Here is a 22,677-nt window from a genome sequence, read left to right on the forward strand (position 1 = left end):
CTTTCATATTCTCTCATCTCACTTAAAAGAAAAATGGTTTACGGTTCAATCAGCTTTCATATCCAGCCAAAACCAACGCATGTGCAAATCAGCCTTCACGGGATCCACACCAGCATATATCCCAGTTACAGATTCTTTACTGACTTACATGTAGCCATTTTGGGGTACAGCTGTTTTAAAATACAGTGGACGCTCGGGTTGCGAACGTGATCCGTGCAGGATGCACGTTTGCAACCCGCATCTGCGCACACGCGGGCTGCAATCTGGCGCTTCTGCACATGTGCAAAGCGCAATTTAGCACTTCTGTGCATGCGCAACAGCCAAAACCCGGAAGTAACCCATTCTGGTACTTCCAGGTTTCGGCAGTCCGCAACCCAAAAAAACTCAACCTGAAGCAGATGCAACATGAGGTATGACTGTACTTTGGTTTTATGCTGTTAATTTTGGTGCTGTTAATGTACTAACTGTCCTGAGCCCACACAATATCATGTAAGGCTTCATTAAATGCCAATAAAAAAATACATAATGATGCAAGTTTAGTCACTATTTGAAATAATCATTCAAATAACAAGACGTGCATGACGAAGAACCCGAACAACTGTAAACGTATATCTCATGAAAAGTTTTCCTTTGATGAGTTTTCAAGAACAGATATACATTCTGTTTTAAGCTATGAAAGAAACACATCTTAGCCAGACATATCTTAGTATAACAGTCATCTCTGCTCTGAATGAGAAAGACGGCCACACAGCCACTGCACACTTAGTCAGAAAGTATTATTCACCTCAGGAGGAACTCTGCATTTAGAAATAAGCATGCATTTGTCAAAAAGCCATTTTCCCCAGGCACAAAGTCTTTAACAATGTTGGCTACACGGCACAAATAGACTTGTTCCAATTTTAGGTCAAATAAATATCCTTTCCTGTCATAGGTTTTGTTTTACTTGAATGGCAGTTTTGGTAGCAAGCTGGGTGGGGGGGACAATTGCTGGGACCATCTGTGACTCCAGAATATATTCTTGCAGCTTCTATAATAAATTTGAATTCAATGCCACCACATTCTTTCCTGCTGAGACTTTCAGGCCCTTTGAAAATGTAAAGAAAACAGATATATTCAGGACATAAAAGAGAGAGGGGCTCATCAAGCCTGACCCTGAATTTAAGCAACAGCAGACAGCATTGTAACAGCATGGCAGATGTTAGTCTTTACTAACTTTCATCTCCAGACAGATTTGTACAATCTCTGGTTCCATCCTGTTTGCCTGTCTCACATGTGCAAGTCTTAACAGAATACACAAAAGTTTCAACTTAGCTTTTATTTATGCTACCAGATTACAGAAAATTGTATAATTTTTATGCAGAGCATTTCATTATAGATTTGATTGTGAACAAACTAGCCTACGGAATCTTTTGAATTCCCAAACTTTGCAAAGTCGGTATCTTTAGTTACTCTTTTAGAGTGATAGTCGTAGGATGGAGAGTTATACTTTAAACAGTTAAATGTCATATTAAATGTAGAAGATTCATACCCTGCCTTTATATTTCAATACTGCAAAAAAAAAAAAAAGAAACACAAATAAAAAAGTAAAAAAATATAACCACACAAAAGCAACAGATACAGAAATATATATATATATATATATATATATATATATATATGCAGGTTTTGGTGTCCTCGGGTGTCTTCCCGTGTAAAAGTTGGGGTGTCTAGGCGACGTTTCGACGAGGTCTCACTCGTCATCTTCAGGCTGGTGCTTTCGGCTTCTTGTTACTGGAACAGAGCGGGATCTCAATGTTTGAGTTCCTATAAATACTGTAGAGGGGGTGTGGTATTGTTGCACAGTATTTATAGGAACTCAAACATTGAGATCCCGCTCTGTTCCAGTAACAAGAAGCCGAAAGCACCAGCCTGAAGATGACGAGTGAGACCTCGTCGAAACGTCGCCTAGACACCCCAACTTTTACACGGGAAGACACCCGAGGACACCAAAACCTGCATTCCTGTACCCGTGAAAATCTACGAAAGCATATATATATATATATATATATATATATATATATATATATATATATATATATATAATAGTGGAATATAGTTCAAGTTTAGTGTTCATTTCTGTGTTATTTGCTTCCAGAAAAAAAAACTGTTGAAATTACTCTTAAATGAAAATTACTCTTAAATGTGCATGATATTCCACTGTATTTCTGGAAGGGGTTTTTATTATATGTGAAAGCTCAAATATAATGCAAAGATTAATGGCTAGGGAAACCTCAGGAAAACAGAATAAACTGCTGTGTGAATTTAGCCTATGTCTGCTGGCATTACAGTGGTACCTCGGGTTACATACACTTCAGGTTACATTCGCTTCAGGTTACAGACTCTGCTAACCCAGAAATAGTACCTCGGGTTAAGAACTTTGCTTCAGGGTGAGAACAAAACTCGTGCTCCGGCAGCGCGGCGGCAGCAGCAGCAGGCCCCATTAGCTATAAAGTGGTGCTTCAGGTTAAGAACAGTTTCAGGTTAAGAATGGACCTCCAGAATGAATTAAGTACTTAACCCGAGGTACCACTGTATACATTTAGTTTAGACAACCAATCTCATGGAAAAAACCCTTATTTTAAGTTACAGATTCTTGTGCATGTTTCACCATAATAAAATCTAGCAAAGTAACTACAGTGGTATCTTGGTTCTCGAATGACTTAGTTGTCGAACAAATTGGCTCCCTAAAGCCGCAAACCCGGAAGTAAGTGTTCCGGTTTGCAAACGTTTTTTGGAAGCCAAATGTACGACGCGGCTTCTGCTTGAGTGCAGGAAGCTCCTGCAGCCAATCGGAAGTTGCACCTTGGTTTTTGAACTTTTTCGGGAGTCGAACGGACTTCCGGAATGGATTAAGTGCGAGAACCAAGGTACCACTGTATTCAAGTTTAGGACCTCAAATGTGCAGACTTCCTGTACAGTGGTACCTCGGGTTAAGTACTTAATTCGTTCTGGAGGTCCGTTCTTAACCTGAAACTGTTCTTAACCTGAAGCACCACTTTAACTAATGGGGCCTCCTGCTGCCGCTGGAGCACAATTTCTGTTCTCATCCTGAAGCAAAGTTCTTAACCTGAGGTACTAATTCTGGGTTAGCGAAGTCTGTAACCTGAAGAATATGTAACCTGAGGTACCACTGTACTTGTCTGGGCTTCTAAAATATTCATTTTAAAATAAATCAGAACCAAGTTACTGCAAAAGCTGATCCCATGCATGTTTAGTCATAAAGGGGCTTACTCATCTCCTTTCACTTGCTGACGTGCATCATCTCATGATGACACACCAGTGCTCTTTTAACCCTAAACCTGATGCCCTCTAAAGCAGGAGCTCCCAAACTGTGGTCCATGAACCAGCAGTGGTCTGTGAGCTTTATTCAGGTGGTTCGTGGCATGTCTGCATTAAATATTCCATATTGCCACTTAATTGTATTTTTATTGCTTCCTTATTTCTTAAATTGCATGGAATGCAAACTACAATTCAATAATAAAAGATAATAAATAATAGAAGCAATAAAAATATACTTAAAAGTCATAGCACAGCACATTACAATTGCTACAACAGGCAGAAAAATCATTAGGTGGTCTGTGAAGACCCTTCGTCAAGTGGGGGGAAATTTTGGGAACCATTTCTCCATGGAGCTACTAATCTTGACTCTATCCCAATATCATTGCTAATCCAAAGCAGAGGATGGCCACTTTCTCAATAGCGTTCTGAGCTTTCAAGGTGGAAAAATATTGGGGCTGAAAGATCCAGGAAGTGTGGGGAGACTATGTTGTAAGTGAGAAAATAGAGCAATTTAAGAATATGCCTGCTGCTAACATAAAATGAAAGTTAAGCTTGGTTATCTTACAATTTCCATACTTTTTAGTGCATGAGTGAATTTGCAGTTCTAAGTGCCTTAACTCTTTCTGTCAATCTGTACTAAACCTCTGGCTATAGTGCCCAACCCAGTGAAATACAGTGATGGAAAAGGTACATCCCCTGCACGTTAAAAAAAGGAATTGAAGATTACAGTATACTTGTTTACCCATCTCAGGTAAATGACATTAAAACCAGTGCCATTAACATCAAGAAAACTGAATGGAAAGGGTTGTTTAATTCATTAGCTGGTTATTTATGAAATTTCTACAGTGGAGAAAAATGTACCAATGGGTTGCTGGCTTTTGGGAAAGTGAAAACCACAATTCCCAACCTTTAGACAAAATGCAAGCATTTTGCAGGACATGATCAAGACTTTCCTGAGGCACCTGAATCAAGAAAAGGCTAACTAAACTTCTGTTGTTTAGTTGACACAGTAATCTATAAGCTAAATACATTTTATCAAAGAGCTCATTGCTGACTTCCTTGCCAAAATGAAACATTTCTAGCATTGTGGAACCTAACCTGTCTCTTATCACCATATTAAATAATAATAATAATAATAATAATAATAATAATAATAATAATAATAATTATTATTATTATTATTTCCAAATTATGGCACTATACCAACAATACCCAAGGAATTATGGCATCAAAGACGGATAGCCCAGTTCAAGGGGTTAAGATTGAGTATCAAATATGTGGAAACAGAACAGATTCCAAATCTTATGTACAGAGAATGAGACCATTGGTCCGGGGTTTCCCAAACATGGATCTCCAGTTGTTTTTGGACTACAATTCTGATCAACCCTGACTACTGGTCCTGCTAGCTAGAATTCATAGGAGCCAACTCCTAGGGGATGTCAGTGCCAATAAAATATTTGAGGGGGCTGGGCCCCACAACATTTGTGGGCATTCCCATTCAAATGATGTGTGTGCACTGTGTCATGTGGTCGATTATGCAGGGTGGGGCTTACCTGGGCCCCCACAATATTTTATTCAAGTTGGCAACCCTGCTAGGAATGATGGGAGTTGTAGTCCAAAAACAGCTAGAGACAAACATTTGGGAAACCCTGATCTAACCCAATACTGTCTACACTGGCTGGTAGCAGCTCTCAAGGGTTTCAGATAGGAGTTTGTTTTTTTTCAGTCCTACTGAGAAATGCCGAGAATTGAATGGGGGATATTCTGCCTGCATAGCAATTCTTCCACCACTGAGCTTCAGCCCTTCCCCAAATATATACCACCATGGACTGCTTTGACAATATCTGCAGTCATATAATGCACTGATTAGCTATATGAAGTCACTGATATATTTCCATTAATGAGCATGACACATTTTTAAATTTCCTTATTTGTCCTTTTTGTTTCATAAAACTTTTCTGCACCACATTCATTGTTGCACATTTTTGTTCTGGCCATATTGACATTTCATGTGTTAATTGAGCCATAAGCATTCCGATTATGCAATAAAGACAGTCAACGCAGCTGACAGAATGTTGTTAACATTTGCCGACAGCAGCTGGAAAGGAATGGCCATGTGTTTGTTTATGTAACAAACCACTATGCTCCATGCAGTTTAAGCTTTTATCTGTAACCATTTTATAGTGCTGTTCTTGAAGCAGTGAAAAACCTTCCAGTAAATGCAAAAGTAGGTCTCTTGATGTTACATAGGTTTTAAAAGATTAAAATGTCAAGATGTCAGCCTTTTTTGGTTGGGTCGTAGGTTTGCATTTTATACGTACAGTTATGTGCAGATAAGCAAAATGGTTTTCCTACGTTTCATCTTCCTTACTGCAGTTCAGTTTAAAAACTTGTCACAGAAATCTTTTGCTCTATTTAGTATTTCATTAAAAGTCACAAAATGTAACATGACACATTTCAACGGAACACCATGCTTCAGCCAATACGGAAATCGCACAATTGCTTTGTAGTGTTTTACTATAGGAGGCTGAATGGGATTTCCATGGCTAGGGGGGAAAGAACAGCACTGGTTGGTGTGTGTAGGTACAACCATGTTTCTTGAGAAGGAAAGAAAGCGGAAAAGCAAAGCTGGATCTTGAGGCAAACGGCTTCTTGAGGCAAACGGCCTGATGTGGGAAACCCAACCAGATGGCATTGGTGGTAGGTAAGCAGAGGGTTGTGAGGCAGAACGTGAACACTGGGAAGCCTGTGTGGCCTCATGGTCCCTGGACCTGTGCAACAAGTCTTCTTGAGCCTCCTTCTGAGGTCAGGAAGGCTGGGTTAGAAAGGACAACGCATATTCTGCGCCTTATATATCTTGTGTAGAATCACATGAAATATGCGACTGAAATTTGCAATTGATTCCCCTTGTCAAGAGGATGAGCACAAAAACCCAAAAAATTATGTAAGGAATTATACTCTACATAGGTGCATGTATGGAATTAAGGCAATGAAGTTTACTGGGGTGGCAAGCAGCAAATTTAAATGTCTCCTCTCAAACGAAGAAGCAGGCACAAGGCAGATTCCATCTGGATGTTGTAGTCAGAGAGGGTGCGGATATCTTCCAGCATCTTGCCAGCAGAGATCAGCCTGTTTGGTCATGGGGAATGCCTTCTTTATCTTCAAGGTCTTGGCCCGTGATGTTCTCAGTGGTGTCACCTCCTTCCACTGGAAGACTGCTTACGCCACTTCATGAGGAAACATCTGTAAACTTTCAGGCATATATATATATGCGCGCAAGTATGATATAGCTGGAGATGACAGCAAAGCAGTTTGGCTTCTTGCCCACGCTAGCTGTTTGGAATGAAGTCCAGGTGTGCTGAAGGAGTGTGAGGGTGGAAGAATATAGAGACATGGGAGGGGCTGTTTATATGCAGCAAAGAAATCACTAGGCAAACTGAAGAGAGAAGAAAGGATTAACGAAGTTAAGAGTGTGAGAATGGCTAACGGGTGTTTAGAAGGGATAAAGGTAAAGGTAAAGGGACCCCTGACCATTAGGTCCAGTCGTGACCAACTCTGGGGTCGGGGCGCTCATCTCGCAGGGATAGGCTGTGCTCAATCCTACCTGATGAGTTGTGGTTCTTAGGCCCAAGAGCAGAGACCACAGGTGGCTGAGAACAGTTTGACAGCTGTGATCTTGTGAAGAACATAGTAGCAAGCCTACAGACTAGAAACTTGTTTGCACAGACATATGAAAGTAGAACGTTCATACCTGTATGCTGCAATAGCAGCAGAACTGAGACGTAACCCACAATCTCTTATGGGTGCAAAATGGCAAAAGAGAACAGACTGTAGGACTGAGCAGGGCCTTTGCCTCCGCGTGATAGTAAATGCTGTTTAAATATTGTGAAAACAGGTCTATGGGAACAGATTATGCAATATTCTGGAAGATTCAGCAAGATGTTATTTAGCATCTCTATGAAGCCACTAAGATAATCTGAAGCATTGAGTGAAATGCCATCAAAGTCTGGATGAAACTTGCTTCTGTGCTTTTCATTAAATAAGCATTCAGGAACAAATGACAAATCTAGATCAGCGGATGAAGTTAAACTGAAATGGGATCATTAAGATGGAGGCAACGCTGATGGGCAATTCCAATGCTCAGAAAGAAAATATTATTGTCTAGTGTTTGAAATGAGGTGGTAGTAATCGCCCCATCTGACTATATATAGTGTGGAACTTGGGGATGGCTCCTGAATCCTGCTCAGATCAGAGTGGCTATGGTTTTGGGGCACCTTTTACCACTTGCATTTGTGTGACCAACATAGATCTTGACACACTGATCTTATCCATGCTACTGTAACATCAAGGACCGAATACAGCAATACTGTATTCTTGACATAAGGCTCCCCTTGAAGATGACTTACAATCTCTGGGTGGTACAGAATGCTAAATCTCACATACTGGAAGGAGATTATTTATTCTGTCACCTGTGTAGCAGCTGCACTAGTTGACTGTGATGTGAACTTCTGGGCCCAATTCAAGGTGCATGTTTTTACCCTTTTAAAGCAATCCATAGCCTGCATACAACATTCCTTAGATACAATCTCTCCCGACACATTACGATAATTTGATGAGGACATGCTCTGTATATCTTTGTTACATGAGTTTAAATAAGTCTGCTTTTAGGGGCCAGGCCTCAATTGCAATTGCCTCAAGCCTCTGGAATAATTGCCCAATCGCTGCGAGTGAGAGCTGTAAATCCCACTTAATTCATGGGTGGCTTTTTGGCAAGGTAATTGAAGGGCTGTTCTGATTAATTTAATGTAAGAACCAGGACTTGTTAACCACCAGCTATTCACAGTTCTCTTAACTGCCAGCCTAGGTGAGTGAAGAGCCATGAGACAGCTCGGAACCGAAAAGCAATTCTGATTAGAAGGAACAATGGAAACCACAGGTCTATAGAAGTAAGATGCACTTTCAACACCCATCAGCTGATGGGCAGCAGAAGCATGCCTTACTAGCATAGGAACAATCAGGAGCTTTCCTTTGTAGCCACATTGGTACCTGCCCCATACCTGACATCACATATGGTATCAAGTGTGGGGCAGCTGTGTGTGATTTAGAGAAAATAGCCTGGTGGGATAAATGGGGAGACATGGTAGGCCCAGCTTGACCCATGCAGCAGAGGTTCTCCACTCTTCACTGGAGCTTGAGCAAGGCTCAGTTGAAAAAAGAAAGTACTTGTGTTTTCCTGCCTGCCCAGAAACAGTCAGGTCATGATCCAAATGTTCTTTCCTGATAACTTTCCCACATGGAGCAATAGTCGGTAGTTCATGACACCTACATTCAAATAACGTATAAAAATAAGTGTGTTTTGAGATTAGCATTTAAACATGCCTCCCAGAACAGCTTATTTTAACTATTTTTCTTAAACATAGGAATAGGACAGAACAGACTTAAGAAGAAAATATGCAGAAGTGATAATGACTGATCAATCCATTTCTAACCGTAAACCAGTCTTTGTTATCCCATCTTTGTATCTGGAACACAAATTTACAGATGTATCTACAAAGAGAAGCCCATTATCCACTTGGTTCATAAGCCTTCTGTTCTCAATATACTTGCTTTGCAAGTATATACATGAATGCATAACCCTCTACTCATCCAGCCAGAGGGATGGATCATTATTCTACCATAGCAATGTACATATGGGCACTGTGAATGATAAAAACTTGCCTGGGATACTGGAGCGCAGAAAGAGACGACTATGAAAGCCAGTGCAAAACCATAAACCTGTAAAATACAACTGTGAAATCCTGTGATACAGTGAGCCTCTGATCTATTACCGACCTAAGCAAGACTCTAGTTGGCAGCCTTTAGCCTATATATTCCATGTCCCGTCACTAATCTCCCCCAAGCCGTTCTGGAACTATCTTATTAGCATTCTGCTTCACAGTCCATAAGGGAATTAAAGATTTAGAGAATTCTCGTTTACCAAATGTTTCACTGGCTTTAACCTTTTGACCCACTGTGGCTACAATGACCCATTAACATTATTAAAATCAATTGCAAGGGCAAAAGGTCTCGGAGAGCAAGTTCCCTCTTTGTACAGGGCAGAAGCTACCCTACACTGGGTAGCTGAAGTCAGGACACTCAGCTACACACATGCTGTGCTAGATAACCAGCTCTTTAATTAGCAGAACAGCTGTGCTAAAAAAAATGGTGTTTGAACTGTGGTAGCTTTCTGTAAGCTATGCAATACATAAATACAAATGTGATCAGCTTGAAAGAGTATGTAAACACATTTCTTGATGAGCTGCAGGAACTTAATATATAATAAAGACATTGGTAAGTGAAAGGGAATTTAAGCTTGTTAATTCACAGGCTTTCAGGCTAATAATCATTCATGATGAAACGTCAGCATGTACTGGCTCAGCCAGTTTCTGCTAGGCAGAAATTCAAAGCTAATGCCACACAAGAAATATATATTTATATGTGTGTGCGTGTGCATTGCTCCACTGGGAGACACTCTGGGTTCGAAATGTATCATTTCTTTATCATCTCTAATGCTCTTGCTCACATAGCATAAAAATATAAGCTTTCTCGATCTGTTAAACCACAAGTGTGTGACAGCAGTCTTTTGAAAGTGTGTCAAATCTCAAATTAAGAAGGAAACAGAGGGAAAATGCAAGACAATTTTAGTATAGGCTCTAGAGTGCCCATTATCTACATTCTGAAACACTCGAATGCTGCTATAGTTCAGCTAGCTGCACATCTCCTGTGGAACCTGATGTTCCTATAACTCTTTCCCAAACAAGCTGCCATTATAATCATACAGTATTTCTAATGCTCTGGTATATGTATCTAGACACGACTTCCCACAATGCACTGGCTGAGGCTGGCAGGAGTCACAGCCCAAAAGAAGCCTTTTGAGGGCACCAGGTTGGTAAAGCCTGTTCTATCTTATACCCTTTCTAACAATGTGTTTTTAAGAAGGGTTGCAGATTCCCTGAAGGCCTTTGCATGCATAACCATATACATGAAGGTGTCCCTGGTACATATGCTTGTCCAAATACCAAGGGAGGAGCCTGCAATATCCATACTCAGGGATACTCACAGATGTCAAGGAAGGAATGCACAACAACAGGGGCGGGGCTGTTCATGAACCTGCATAGCTCGACATGGGAGCAAAGAATGCTGAAACAGGGTTGAGGTGTATGAAACGCAAGTTCCAAGAGAAACTTATTTGGAAATGTTTACATAGTAGCACATAGGCAGGGCTTACTCTCTTGGTTTGTCAAAACAAAAAAAATACCTTCCAGTAGCACCTTAAAGACCAACTAAGTTAGTTCTTGGTATGAGCTTTCGTGTGCATGCACACTTCTTCAGATACATGCTACTGGAAGGATTTTTTTTTTGTTTTGACTATGGCAGACCAACACGGCTACCTATCTGTATCTCTTGGTTTGTGCAATGCTTACAATATAGAACCTGCATTATTAAATTACAAGAGTAATTTATGGTGAAGCCAATAGATAAACTTCTAAAACATTGTGTTTAGGATCCAGGTATGAGAGAGAAAATGTAATAAATATGTATTAAGCCACAGCCCATATATATGGCATTATCTTTGGTGAACAGTGATTTGGAAGCATATATACATGCTGTCAAAATAGCAAGACTCCCAACTCAATGCTCTCTGCTAATAGAAATTATATGGAGTGCTTTAGAAGAAAGACTGCATCTGCTTAAGAGCCCGGAGACACAATATTCATGGATCTACTGTACTCCCCTTATTTCCCCACTGTGGCCAAATGTAAAGAGTTACAATTATTACTTCATGGAAATCATCTTCTGGCAAATCCGACGGTGTTTGTAGTAATTCCAAACGTGGTTTACAAGAACTGCCACATCATAAAGAGTTCAATTACAGCACTCTTCTTGTAAACTACTACTTCTGCCTTCCCTGCAACAATTTTATAGAGGGCATCTTTAAATTCTCTTTTAATCACTGCGCTCAGTAGCACCGCTTCTTCTCTATCCACCCACAAGATAAAGTGCATGCAATTGCAGTTAGCAATGTTTGTGGGCAAAAGCAAAGGATCCCGCCAGCTAGAAACAGGAATAGCATGCATCGTAACTTACTTCCAAAATTCTCATTAATACGTCTTTAAAGTGTGATGTGTGTCAGCTACAGTGAGGAAATAGAGGCCCAATTCAGATTTAATGGGGAAACATGACTTCCTACCTTCTGAATAAACTATGGCAAGACTTGGGTGCTCAAACTTCCCATCTTCTCTTGCACACCCAGGATGGAAGCATCCACTTTCTGTTTTAAAGTTAGGAAACTGCACTTTAAGTGCAGTCCAAGAACAGTTCAGGATATGGAATCATTGATTCAGATACTGGCTTGTTCTCAAATGGTAATTTACACAGTTTCCCAAGTCTGGATGTCACAGAGGACCTGTTGCTTCTGAAAGAGGAAGAGAGTGGAAGATTGAACATGTGAGCCTTGGCGCACTGTGACTTGTTCAACCGGAAATATCTAAACTGGAACCAAGCGCTCTTTTTATACACCAAACTGGCCACATTCTACATGTAGATGGCAGTTCAACTGCTTATTGCGAAACATGATGGATCAGTATGGCTGGGTGATAGCAGCATCACCCAGATTTTTCCAGAGCTGCACAGCATATCCACTGCTTCCCCAGTATTTCTCAACCATATGACACCATTATATCCACTACGTGTGAATATAATAACATTTTCCCACTCTCTTTCACTATGGCATGAATAACAACTAGGAGACTCAGGGACAATGTAGATTGGTCATGTAATGCGTGATTCAAATGGGTCTACTGTGGTTTATGTGGCAAAATGCTAGCATGATAGCCAAATGCTAATTTTATCTTGCGGTGCTCCAGAAGTTAAAATAATTACCTTCCCTTCCAAAAAAAGGGGAATATTATTAAAATGTAAGTTTTGCTTCATCATTTGTGAAGATGCCATTCATTTTCATCTTACAAATAATTAAGGAAAGATTTGTCCTCATTCATATTTCTTGCCACAATACTACCCACAGAATCAAGTTGGTTATTCTTGGTTACAATTTTGTGCCAAACCAAAACTGTCACCTAGAGATCCTAAATATATTGGGACAAATTTATCTGTAAACATAAAGCACAATTTTATTGCTGCAAAAAAGCCAGAGACTCTGGACGTCTGAGACAGCAGCTGTGTCTCTCACCCAAACACAGCCATAAAGGAATTCACAGCTCTCCCTTTCACACTTCTGCAATAAGTGTTAGCAAATGTTCTCCCTACAATATGTGTTTACTTCTGAGAAGCAAGCTTAAGAAGTATAATATAAAGCAAGTGTGAAATATCAGCACTGCCTTTTAAACAATCAAAAGTAAGAATAGGGAAAGATAGCTTCTGTGTTTGATGTCTGACCAGTGGCTGTGGCTGCACACAAAACACTAAATAATTGTACAGTGGTACCTTGGTTCTCGAACGGCTTAGTTGTCAAACAAATCAGCTCCCAAAGGCCACAAACCCGGAAGTACGTGTTCCGGTTTGCAAACGTTTTTCGGAAGCCGAACATCTGGCGCGGCTTCCGCTTGAGTGCAGGGAGCTTCTGCAGCCAATCTGAAGCCGTGCCTTGGTTTTTAAATGGTTTTGGGCGTAGAACAGACTCCCAGAACGGATTAAGTTCTGGAACCAAGGTACCACTGTATAGTGTAACATGCATGAGCAGAACGGACCCCTAAGCAAAAATTCAGGCTCTCATTCCCATTCCCACCTCTGAGTCTTCTGCTGCACAGCCAGGAGGAGGACTTTGCTCACATTTAATTTCACTTTCCACAAATTCTGGCTTGGTGTGTCCTATGAACCACAGATCATTGTTTAAAACTGACTCAGAACGATGGGTTACATGGCTTGCTTTGCTTAACAAACTAGTTTGGTTCAAACCATGGTTTCCAAATCATATAGCACCACAACTATGGAAGCTAAGAACTGGTGACGTCCTTCTGCTGGCCACATGGGGGTTGTAAGGAGGAGTATGCAGACCCAAGGCTTTGGTTGGGCTTCTTCTTAGTCATGCATGTAGTGTCAAACCATGGTTTAGCATCACAGAAGAACAAAGCCAATGTGCTATTTTGAAATGCGGCACACAAACCTCTTTTGGAGCCTAAATGAATGGGCACATTACTTAATACAATTCAGCGGAACAAACAGAAACAAACTCCTGCACCTCATTGAATAGAGAAAATTTGCAGGTTTTCTCCAGGCTGCATGTGAAACTGTCCATTGCAAACTTAAGTGGATTTTTTTCTGCCTTCTCACACATGCTACATTTGGCCAAATTTAACTGTACCACAATTTTATTTTCTTCCCTGAAAAAATGATAGCTCTCTTCTAGTTTAAACAAGTTTTCATCTACTTTGAGATTCTTGGAAGAAGACAGTTACATAGCATGGATTTTGTTTACTTTGTTCTGCTAAAACTTCTTTCCTATACAGCTGCTGCTAATACAAAATCTTTTTAAAAGTAGGGCATGGAAGATTCAAGTAAATATTAATTATTACACTGAGGCTTAGGCAAATACTAAATGTTCCAAGATCAGAAAAAGCAATATACTTTAATGTCACTTCCATAATTTTCATAATTATGCAATGCAGCTTTTGGATTTTATCATTTAGAAGTAGGTGTTTTGTGTTTGAGAGAACTATCATGGTGCAATGACTAGAATATTAGGTTTGTATGTGAGAAGCTCAAGTCTGTTCAAATCAATGCCCAGCAATTCATCGGGTGACAAAATGGGCAAATCACTATCTCTCTTGTTTCACAACACTATATCATGAAGTGGCCTGGCAATGATGACACAATTAAAAGCAACTTATCTGGAGAAAATCCAGAAAAAGAAACATCTGCACCGCACACCTCTGACCTAAGAACCTGGCCATTGTTGTTAGACTAACTCCAGCTATTTAAACAAATTCATTTAATGGTGCATATGATAATATGCATTATTTCTTAGGCTCCATGATCACTGCAGATGGTGACAGTGGTCACGAAATTAAAAGATGCCTGCTTCTTGGGAGAAAAGCAATGACAAACCTAGACAGCATCTTAAAAAGCAGAGACATCACCTTGCCAACAAAGGTCCGTATAGTTAAAGCTATGGTTTTCCCAGTTGTGATGTATGGAAATGAGAGCTGGACCATAAAGAAGGCTGATCGCCGAAGAATTGATGCTTTTGAATTATGGTGCTGGAGGAGACTCTTGAGAGTCCAATGGACTGCAAAAAGATCAAAGGAAATCAGCCCTGAGTGCTCACTGGAAGGACAGATCCTGAAGCTGAGGCTCCAATACTTTGGCCACCTCATGAGAAGAGAAGACTCCCTGGGAAAGACCCTGATGTTGGGAAGCTATCAACATGAGTTTGACCAAACTGCGGGAGGCAGGGGAAGTGCCTGGCATGCTCTGGTCTATGGGGTCACGAAGAGTCGGACACGACTAAACAACAATAATGATAATGTTCCATCCCTCCCGGTCCATGTTGTGTTGAGTCTACACTGCCTCCTGTACCATCTGAACTGTGACTGGAATGGGTTACAATGGCAAGTACAGACTGCATGGTCAGAAAAGTATTTCTAAACTACACTGCTCCTGTTTCTTCCAGATAATTCCTGTTTCTTCAGGAAGTACAGGAAACTGCTATGCAGAAGCAGTATTATAATCTTGGGATGTTTTGTACATTATATGGTCACCCACACCGATACTGCCTTGAACAGCAGTTACCAAATGCAAAATACAGCATTTCACCATGTAGACTTAACAATATTCATTACAAACCTTTCTTTTTCAGGAAGTTTGCAGTGACCTGGAGAAGACTGCCAAATCAGCACCTCGAATTACTGAATAAATAGAGCTTGTTATATGCCAACAGCTGCCACATGGAGTAATCTGAAACGTCTTTCAAATGGCAGCTGTAATGCATAAATTGGCCTTCAGATGTCTAATTGCTGGGTTCCTGTAAAGATTAATAGATAAAGGTTTGTACTCCATAGGTTAGGCTAGGCCTCAATCTGCAGTTAAAGCCTAAGATTTTTTAAAAAAATACTAATAAAACACCAGTGACCTATGGCATTTCCTTGTACTCAGTCCTCCAACTGAAGCATCTCACCAAATTATCCAACTAGTTTTAATGGAATGCAAGGCACATTCTCTCAACGTGTCATACTAATTATTTTGGTGTTTCTTCAATAAGTCAAAATACAAGACTTGAACGAAGTCAAGCTCTAGCAGCCCCTGTAGAACACTGTGGAACACAGATAATCTTTTACATATTCTAATACTAGTAGATCTCATACACAATGACTGACTTTGAACTCTGTTTATATATTATTAAGGTTAAATATCATTAAATTGTTACATGTTAACAATGGTTCCATGCTGTTCTTCTTGAAGTATTCTTCCAAGTTTTACCAGGACATGGAAAAACAAAGATGACTGACTTGAAGCAGAGTGGCAAAATGAACTTGGTAAACTACCAGTCTCATCGCCCATTTGGATGCAGAGTTCAGCATGCCACATCTAATTCTGCATACAACGGCAGCCTTGTATACTTTGGCTTAGACCCAGCTACAGTCATGCACATCTAGCCAAAGACAATCAACAGCTCCAGGATGTGGGCATCCATCCCCAAAGCACACCCCTACATATCTAACTGGTCCAACAAGGGCAAGTGCAACCATGGATTACGATACACATTTCCACCTGCCTTAGTTGAAGGCACAGAAACATATTCCTGTACACATCTCACTTGCCAGATATGGCATTCAACATCATAGTCCTTTATTAACAAAGGCTATTTCTGCAAACTGAACACTTCATTTTGTGACGAAAACAGTCTATGTGCACTAGAGTGAGTAGCACATCTATTTTCTTGTGGCCAGATTTAAGAAAAAGTAAACTAGATTGCCATGTTGACATGCCACAGCCATGTGAGTGAAGCTTATTCTTCATGTGTTTTGTAAGGAAAATAACTGAGGAAAAATAGGATAATTATTTCTACTGGGATAAACTACACATTTGAGACTGTTGTTGTTTATTAAAAGTGTACTGCAAAGAACAGCCCCAGCAACCACTTAATTGGCCAAATTTATTTACCATGTTTCTTATTCCTGAATTCAACGATATAGCCAGTTATCTAAAAACATGACAGCCCAAATCCTCTTCCTTGTATGGTTATTTTATTATTATTTATTCCTACTTTGGGAGAAAGGTTGGTATATTAATGTATTAAATATATGCATACATTCCTAGACCACCCCTTGGCCCAAGGCAACACACAATATTTCCAATAAAATTCGTAACATATTAAAACCATTCTAATACAAAATTGTCAACCACAGACCAACAGCCCTTGGGTCAAACTCTCCCCATAAGCCTGCAGGGGAAGAAATATCATCTTCTGACTTCACAAGCCTGGAAGTGATAACACAACTATGCCTTCAATGGAAAGGAGTTCCACAATGAGAGTTCCACAACAGAGAAGGTCCAGTTTCTCATCATCATAAACAAATCATGACCACTGATAGGAGCACAGATAGGGCTCCCCTGCAGATCTTAGGAGCTCAGATGCTGGGAGAGGTGCTCTATCAAGTACTTGGGACCCAAGTTTTGTAGGACTTTATGTGCCAAGTCAACATCAAGTCTGGTATTGCTCATAACAGAATATTTTCTTTTAAAAAACTGCCCAATGATCTGTTCAATCTAGTATGCTCACAGAATCCACAAGCCAAAAATCATTTGGTGGTATAGGTAGTTTGGTGTTGTTACTAGTTGTCAGAGAATTTAGTACCTCTGTAGTGTTTTCTTCTTTCCCATGTTTAGCAAATGCAAAAACAAAACCCATTAAACTGTACATAAGTTTGTTTCATCTGAATAACGTATACTTTCCCCACTAAATTTTTACTTTGTTTTCAACACAATACACACAACAATTTAAATTATTTATATTCTAGTACTACTGCTACTTTGTATCTGTGTTCTGATAGTTGTCCCATATATCCCTGCCGAGCAACTGAATTCCTCAGATGGCACACAGCTGATAGTATAATTATGTCCCAGAGGTGCACTTGGCTTGTACAAGAACTCCCAGGCAGTTTGTGTTACAGAGTTCCCTAGGAAAAGAGATTGATGGTTAAACCATTCTGCAATGGGTAGAACAGTATCCTAACAACTCTGAGCATCCTTAAACTACAGTACCAGAGTTCTTTGGGGGAAAGGCGACTGCTGAAGCAATATGATAGTGTTTTAAATACATAGTGTGGAAGTGGCCTCGATTCAATTACCAGCTGAAACTAGATAGGCTCCTAGCATTGCGATATTTAGCCACGTATTGAAACTTTTTAAGAAGGCTTTCCTTCGAAATCTGATTCGGTAATCTGTGCAGCAATTGCATATCTGAAGAAAGTGCGGTTTTCATACCCCCATACTCTGGAGGCACCAGCTAGGCACTCATCCTTCAAGCTGAACACAGTCACATAAGATTCTGAGACAGTTCTGGCAAAGAATTGGAAGGCCAGTCATACATTTCAAAGCCACTGTGTGACTGTACAGTAGACAATGCATGCCTGGTCTTTTTCTGGCTGCTGCTCCACATTAAAAAGCTAGTAGGGTGGAACTATAGCCATAGGTACCCAGTTGCTTGTCTGGGAACCCTTAGTGTTGAGATCAAGGTTTCCCAAACTTGGGTCTCCAGCTATTTTTTGGACTACAACTCCCATCATCCCTAGCTAGCAGGACCTGTGGTCAGGGATGATGGGAATTGTAGTCCAAAAAGAGCTGGAGACCCTTTTGGGAAACCCTGGTTGAACAGAGTTCTACCAAAGCCAACAGGACACTATGTGAAACCGAGTTCCTGATGACATCACATGTTGGATTTGCATATGCAAAGGGTATTTCATTACTATGGACAAACTCAAAATTGCAATATAAACTTTTATTATGTACGCACGCCGGAGCAAATTAATCTGTATGCTCCAATATAGCCCACATTAGTTTTCGACCAATGAAGCGAAGAACTTAAATCAACACATACAAGGAACGTGAACTAGCATATTTCTAGAAGGAAGATATTGTTTGTTTCCAAGAGACATTTTATTCAAAAGCTGCCAAGTGCTAGAAAACAGAAGCTGCAGATATAATGAAGCTACAGAACAGGAAAGTGAAACTCTTAAAATATTATGTATGATTGTATAAACACCGTCTTCCGCTGTGACATTAAAAATCACGGAGAAACAGAACTGATGTACAATACAGGCAGGGAGGATGTTGTAGCATTGCTTCCTCTGTTAAAAAACTGCTTTTTAAAAAGCTACGGAACATTTGTAACTGATTAAATAGAAGGTGCACGGTCTAAGCCAGCCATTCCAGATACACGGGAGCTGTCAATCAGTTACAACCCTCCCTTTGCCAAATCAAAGGGCATCCTGGAAGCAAATTAAGTGTAGCAATTGCAATCTACGCTGTTAAAACTGTGCAATCAAGCAGTATTTTTAAAAAGAAAAACAAGAAGAGAGTCCTCACTTCTAGTTTAACTGTGGCTGGAAAAGAGAGGGGCTGGAGAAGGCTATTGAAAGAACGGGTCTCCCAGCTCCCCTCTTGCTATGCAAGCCCCTTGCCCTTTCCACACTGGATACTGTGACTCTATTAACCAGATGACTCTGTGATGAGTCTTCAGCTGGAAGCTGGGGCACTTATCACCTAAAATGGTTTAAGCTTATCCCCCATGACACACACTCGCCAACCAATTTATCACACTCTCAAATCAGCGAGTGGCCTGAGCAAGTACAAAGGTGGATTTTCCCCCACCCTTTCAAACCCCTTTCGATTGGGGCGCGCGGGGGGGGGGGGTCGGATTTAGCCAGGATTATAACCTGAGGATTATAATCTGAGGATGCCAGGTTTTTTTGGGGGGGTGGTAATTACTGGGATTGGAAAGATGTGCGCTCTCCTCCTTGCACTGGAGTTAAGGGAGGGTAAAAACCAAGAGGAGCGTCAGAAACGAGGAGGCGGCGGCTTCCCTGTCCCACCCCGACGGCCACCTCGGACTTCTTACCTTTCACTTGACTTTCATATTCGGCCACGATCTCCTTGTCCTTCTTGAATCTGCTCGGGGTTGACATATTATCCGCCCGGTTCTTCTTTCAGAGAGAGGGTAGGGAAACACTTGGCAGAGTTTCGCGCGGCACAATTTGTAATTGCTTCGCTTACAGCAGAGATCTTCCTCGAGGTGGGAAGGACTTCGCGGCGCGTCCCAAGCTAGATCTTCCGGCGATCGTAGCTGGAAAGGCGAGAGAGAGAAAGAGGGGACTTTTAGGCTAATCCCGGAGCAGGCACCATCTCGGGGGCGCGGCAGCAGCAACCAAAGGCTGGGCGTCGAAGCGGCCGGGACCAGCCCTTCCCCTCGAGGCTCGGCAAATCCCTCGCTCTTTTCTTCCTGCGGCCGCTGCCTTTCACTCAGTCCGCTCCAGAGCCGGAATGGCCGCCCGCAGCATCGCGGGACCGAGGCGGCGAAATTTCGCCTGCGGGACAGAAATTTCGCCTGCGGTTGCGAGCGCGGCGAGAGCCAAGCAGGCGGGACTCGGGCAGGGGGCGCCTCAGAGCTCCGAAACAAAAGTTCTCGCTCCCCCCCTAATGGCTTCTCCGCCTTCCCGCTCTCTCCGGAGCCAAGCCCCTCGCGCCGCCGCCGCCGCCGCTACCACGCCTTCGCCGCCTCAGCCGCCCTCTCCGCCTCCTCTTATCGGCAGCTGCCGGCCTGAGAATGCAGGCGAAGGCGCGCAGCCCACCCGAAGCCGCCGCGCACAGGCAAGAGACTAAGCCGCCAGCCCGGGAGCTTCCAAGCGCCTCGCGGGTTCTCCTTCTGCCGCCCCTCCCCTGCGCCGAGCCGACACCCCTCGCAGCCAATGGGGGCCGCGCCGCCTCGGCCGCTGCCCAATGACAGGAGGGCGGAGGGCGGGGCTTAGCGGGCCAGGCTGCCCGGATGCCTCCCGGGGTGAGCGAGGAGCGGACCCTGCCCAGGCTCGCGCCTAAAGAGCCCGCTTTGCCGGGCGAGATGCCGCTAGGAAGAAGAAGGGAGGGTTATTGCTAGCAGCTGCCAAAGGGGAAGCGGCGGGGCGGGAGGAGGAGGAGGGGTGGGGTTGGGGGTTCTCCTCCTCCCGGTTTCTCGCCCCAGGAGCATATGGTGAGCGGGGCTTTGCTAGGGAAAAGGGGTGCGAGGCAGGGATAAGGTGTTGCAAGAGCCCTTCATCCTGGCGTGGAAAGTTAAACCCGCCGCTGTCTGGCTGGAAGTGGGAGGGGGGAAGGCTGCTTAGTTTGGGGATCACGCTTTTGCAACCTTGTCGCGCCACCGCCGGAGCATTGTTTCTGTTCTACAGTATTGGCTTGGAAGCCCCAGTTCCTCAGGCTGCTGCTTGCTGCTTGCATCGCTTGCCACCAAGACGTTTCGTTGAAACTGCTAGAAGGCGATAGCGGGGCTCAAGGGTTAATCGCACCCGCCCAGCTTCGCTCCCTCTGTATAACCTGAGATGCGGGCAGCTTCCCTTCTGATGTGACCACAGTCTCGATGCGAAGTGACCACACCCATCTTTGTGGAGGGGACGCACACAAACACACACACACAGTCTCTGTAGACTGAAATCTGAATAGGAGGCGAGGTCCTTCTTGCCTGTGGATCTCAAAAGTGTGTATTTTAAGCAGCACGGACCAACATAAGGCAGCTGGGATTTTGCTATTGTTGCTCAGTATGAAGCAAAATCAACCGAGCCTTTCATAACATTTTTATTCAGGCTGGCTCTGGCAGTGACTGAACATCAGGTCAATAATTGTTCTTTTTTTGCAGGGGGGAGGAGTATTTTTTAGTTTTTCTCTCACTATGTATTTTTGTATTTCATTTTTATCCTGCATTTGCTCCAAGCAGCTTCCAAGGGCAGACATTTGCCTCCCCCTCTCTTTTATTCTCACAACAGCCCTTGGTTAGACTGAGAGATATAGCAACTCGCCCAAGGTCAGTGAGCTGAGTGGGGAAGTGGACCCAGGTCTGCTAGTCTGACACTCTTAATTTACTAGACCTCAAGGGTTCCCTATTATAAACAAAGCATTGTAATTCCATAGAAAGTTTAGGAGTCAGATATGGGCCAGCCCAGGACGTACAGTGGTACCTCAGGTTACATACACTTCAGGTTACATACGCTTCAGGTTACAGACTCAGATAACCCAGAAATAATACCTCGGGTTAAGAACTTTGCTTCAGGATGAGAACAGAAATCGTGCTCCGGCGGCAGTGGGAGGCCCCATTAGCTAAAGTGGTGCTTCAGGTTAAGAACAGTTTCAGGTTAAGAACGAACCTCCGGAACAAATTAAGTACTTAACCCAAGGTACCACTGTATTGTCATTTCAAGCAAAACAAAAAACGCTGCACCTGCCTTCTCCTCTTCCTCCGTCGGTCATGGCTGCCACCACCTCCCATCCCAGAGGCCTCAGTGGTGGGAAGAAATCTGGGTTCAGAGAAGTTAGGAGTGAGCTTTGCCTGGTGCTTCCACCAGGAAGCCCATCTCATGCTTTGAGTCACCTCCCCCTGGTCCATATAATTTAAAGCAGTGGTTCCCAATCAGTGGTCCACGGACCCCAGGGGTCAACGTAACTCACCTAGGGGGGGTGTGCACCATTCACATAACAAAAACTAGCATAGACATAACATTTCCTAAAAAGTAAGCAGTCTACACACTGGTGGAGGAACGGGAGTGCAGAGGGAGTAGACTGCCCCGGCACCACTATTCCGGTAGGGTGCTATCGCGGCAGCCCCCCCCCCACACTCGCTGTGCGCCGTGCACCATGCCCCCACAGGCAGAATGCCACGCCCCAGAACATGCACCACACCCCTGCGAGTGGCACGCCATGCCCTCACGGGAGGCGTACCACGCCCCCGGGATGCGCATCACGCCCCCACCTATACACCCTATACACCCCCCTATACACCCCCCCCGTAGCGGAGCATGCAGCTTCACCACTGAGTCCACAGCTTGACCCTAAAAAAGCAGTGGGTCTGCAATACTTGGCTAATTGAGAACCAATGATTTAAAGCAGAAGAAGATTCATTTATTTATTTCAAAGTTCCATCCCTACCAGAGAGGAGTGGCAAACCAAGCTAATGGACTATGTCGAGACTGCAAAACTGAATGGAAAACTCAGAAATCAAGAGGATAATAACTTTATAAAAAAAAGGGGAAAATTTCTAAGTTACTTAGGAGAACACTGTAAGCAGATGGAAACATTAGCAGGATTTTGATCTCACTTATAGTGTAA

The 22,677-nt window shown here is 42.6% G+C and overlaps 1 protein-coding gene across 3 annotated transcripts in view; it reads right to left on the minus strand.

Annotated features, from left to right (window-relative positions):
* Window positions 1-20,250, minus strand: part of SRGAP1 (SLIT-ROBO Rho GTPase activating protein 1) — a 110,975-nt gene extending 90,725 nt beyond the window's left edge. Inside the window, exons 1-2 of one of the 3 annotated variants that reach the window (XM_083699055.1) lie at window positions 20,163-20,237; window positions 19,433-19,657 (exon numbers count right to left, since the gene is read on the minus strand). In XM_083699055.1, coding sequence (XP_083555181.1) covers window positions 19,433-19,499 — 67 coding nt within the window. In that variant the 5' untranslated portion in view covers window positions 19,500-19,657; window positions 20,163-20,237. Of the gene's footprint in view, window positions 1-19,432 lie in introns of all 3 variants that reach the window. The other 2 variants (XM_083699054.1, XM_083699053.1) reach the window with 2 other exon arrangements.
* Window positions 20,251-22,677: the final 2,427 nt, after the last annotated feature.

Source organism: Podarcis gaigeae (assembly GCF_964106915.1).
Source record: "Podarcis gaigeae genome assembly, chromosome: 10".
NCBI lineage: Eukaryota > Metazoa > Chordata > Lepidosauria > Squamata > Lacertidae > Podarcis > Podarcis gaigeae.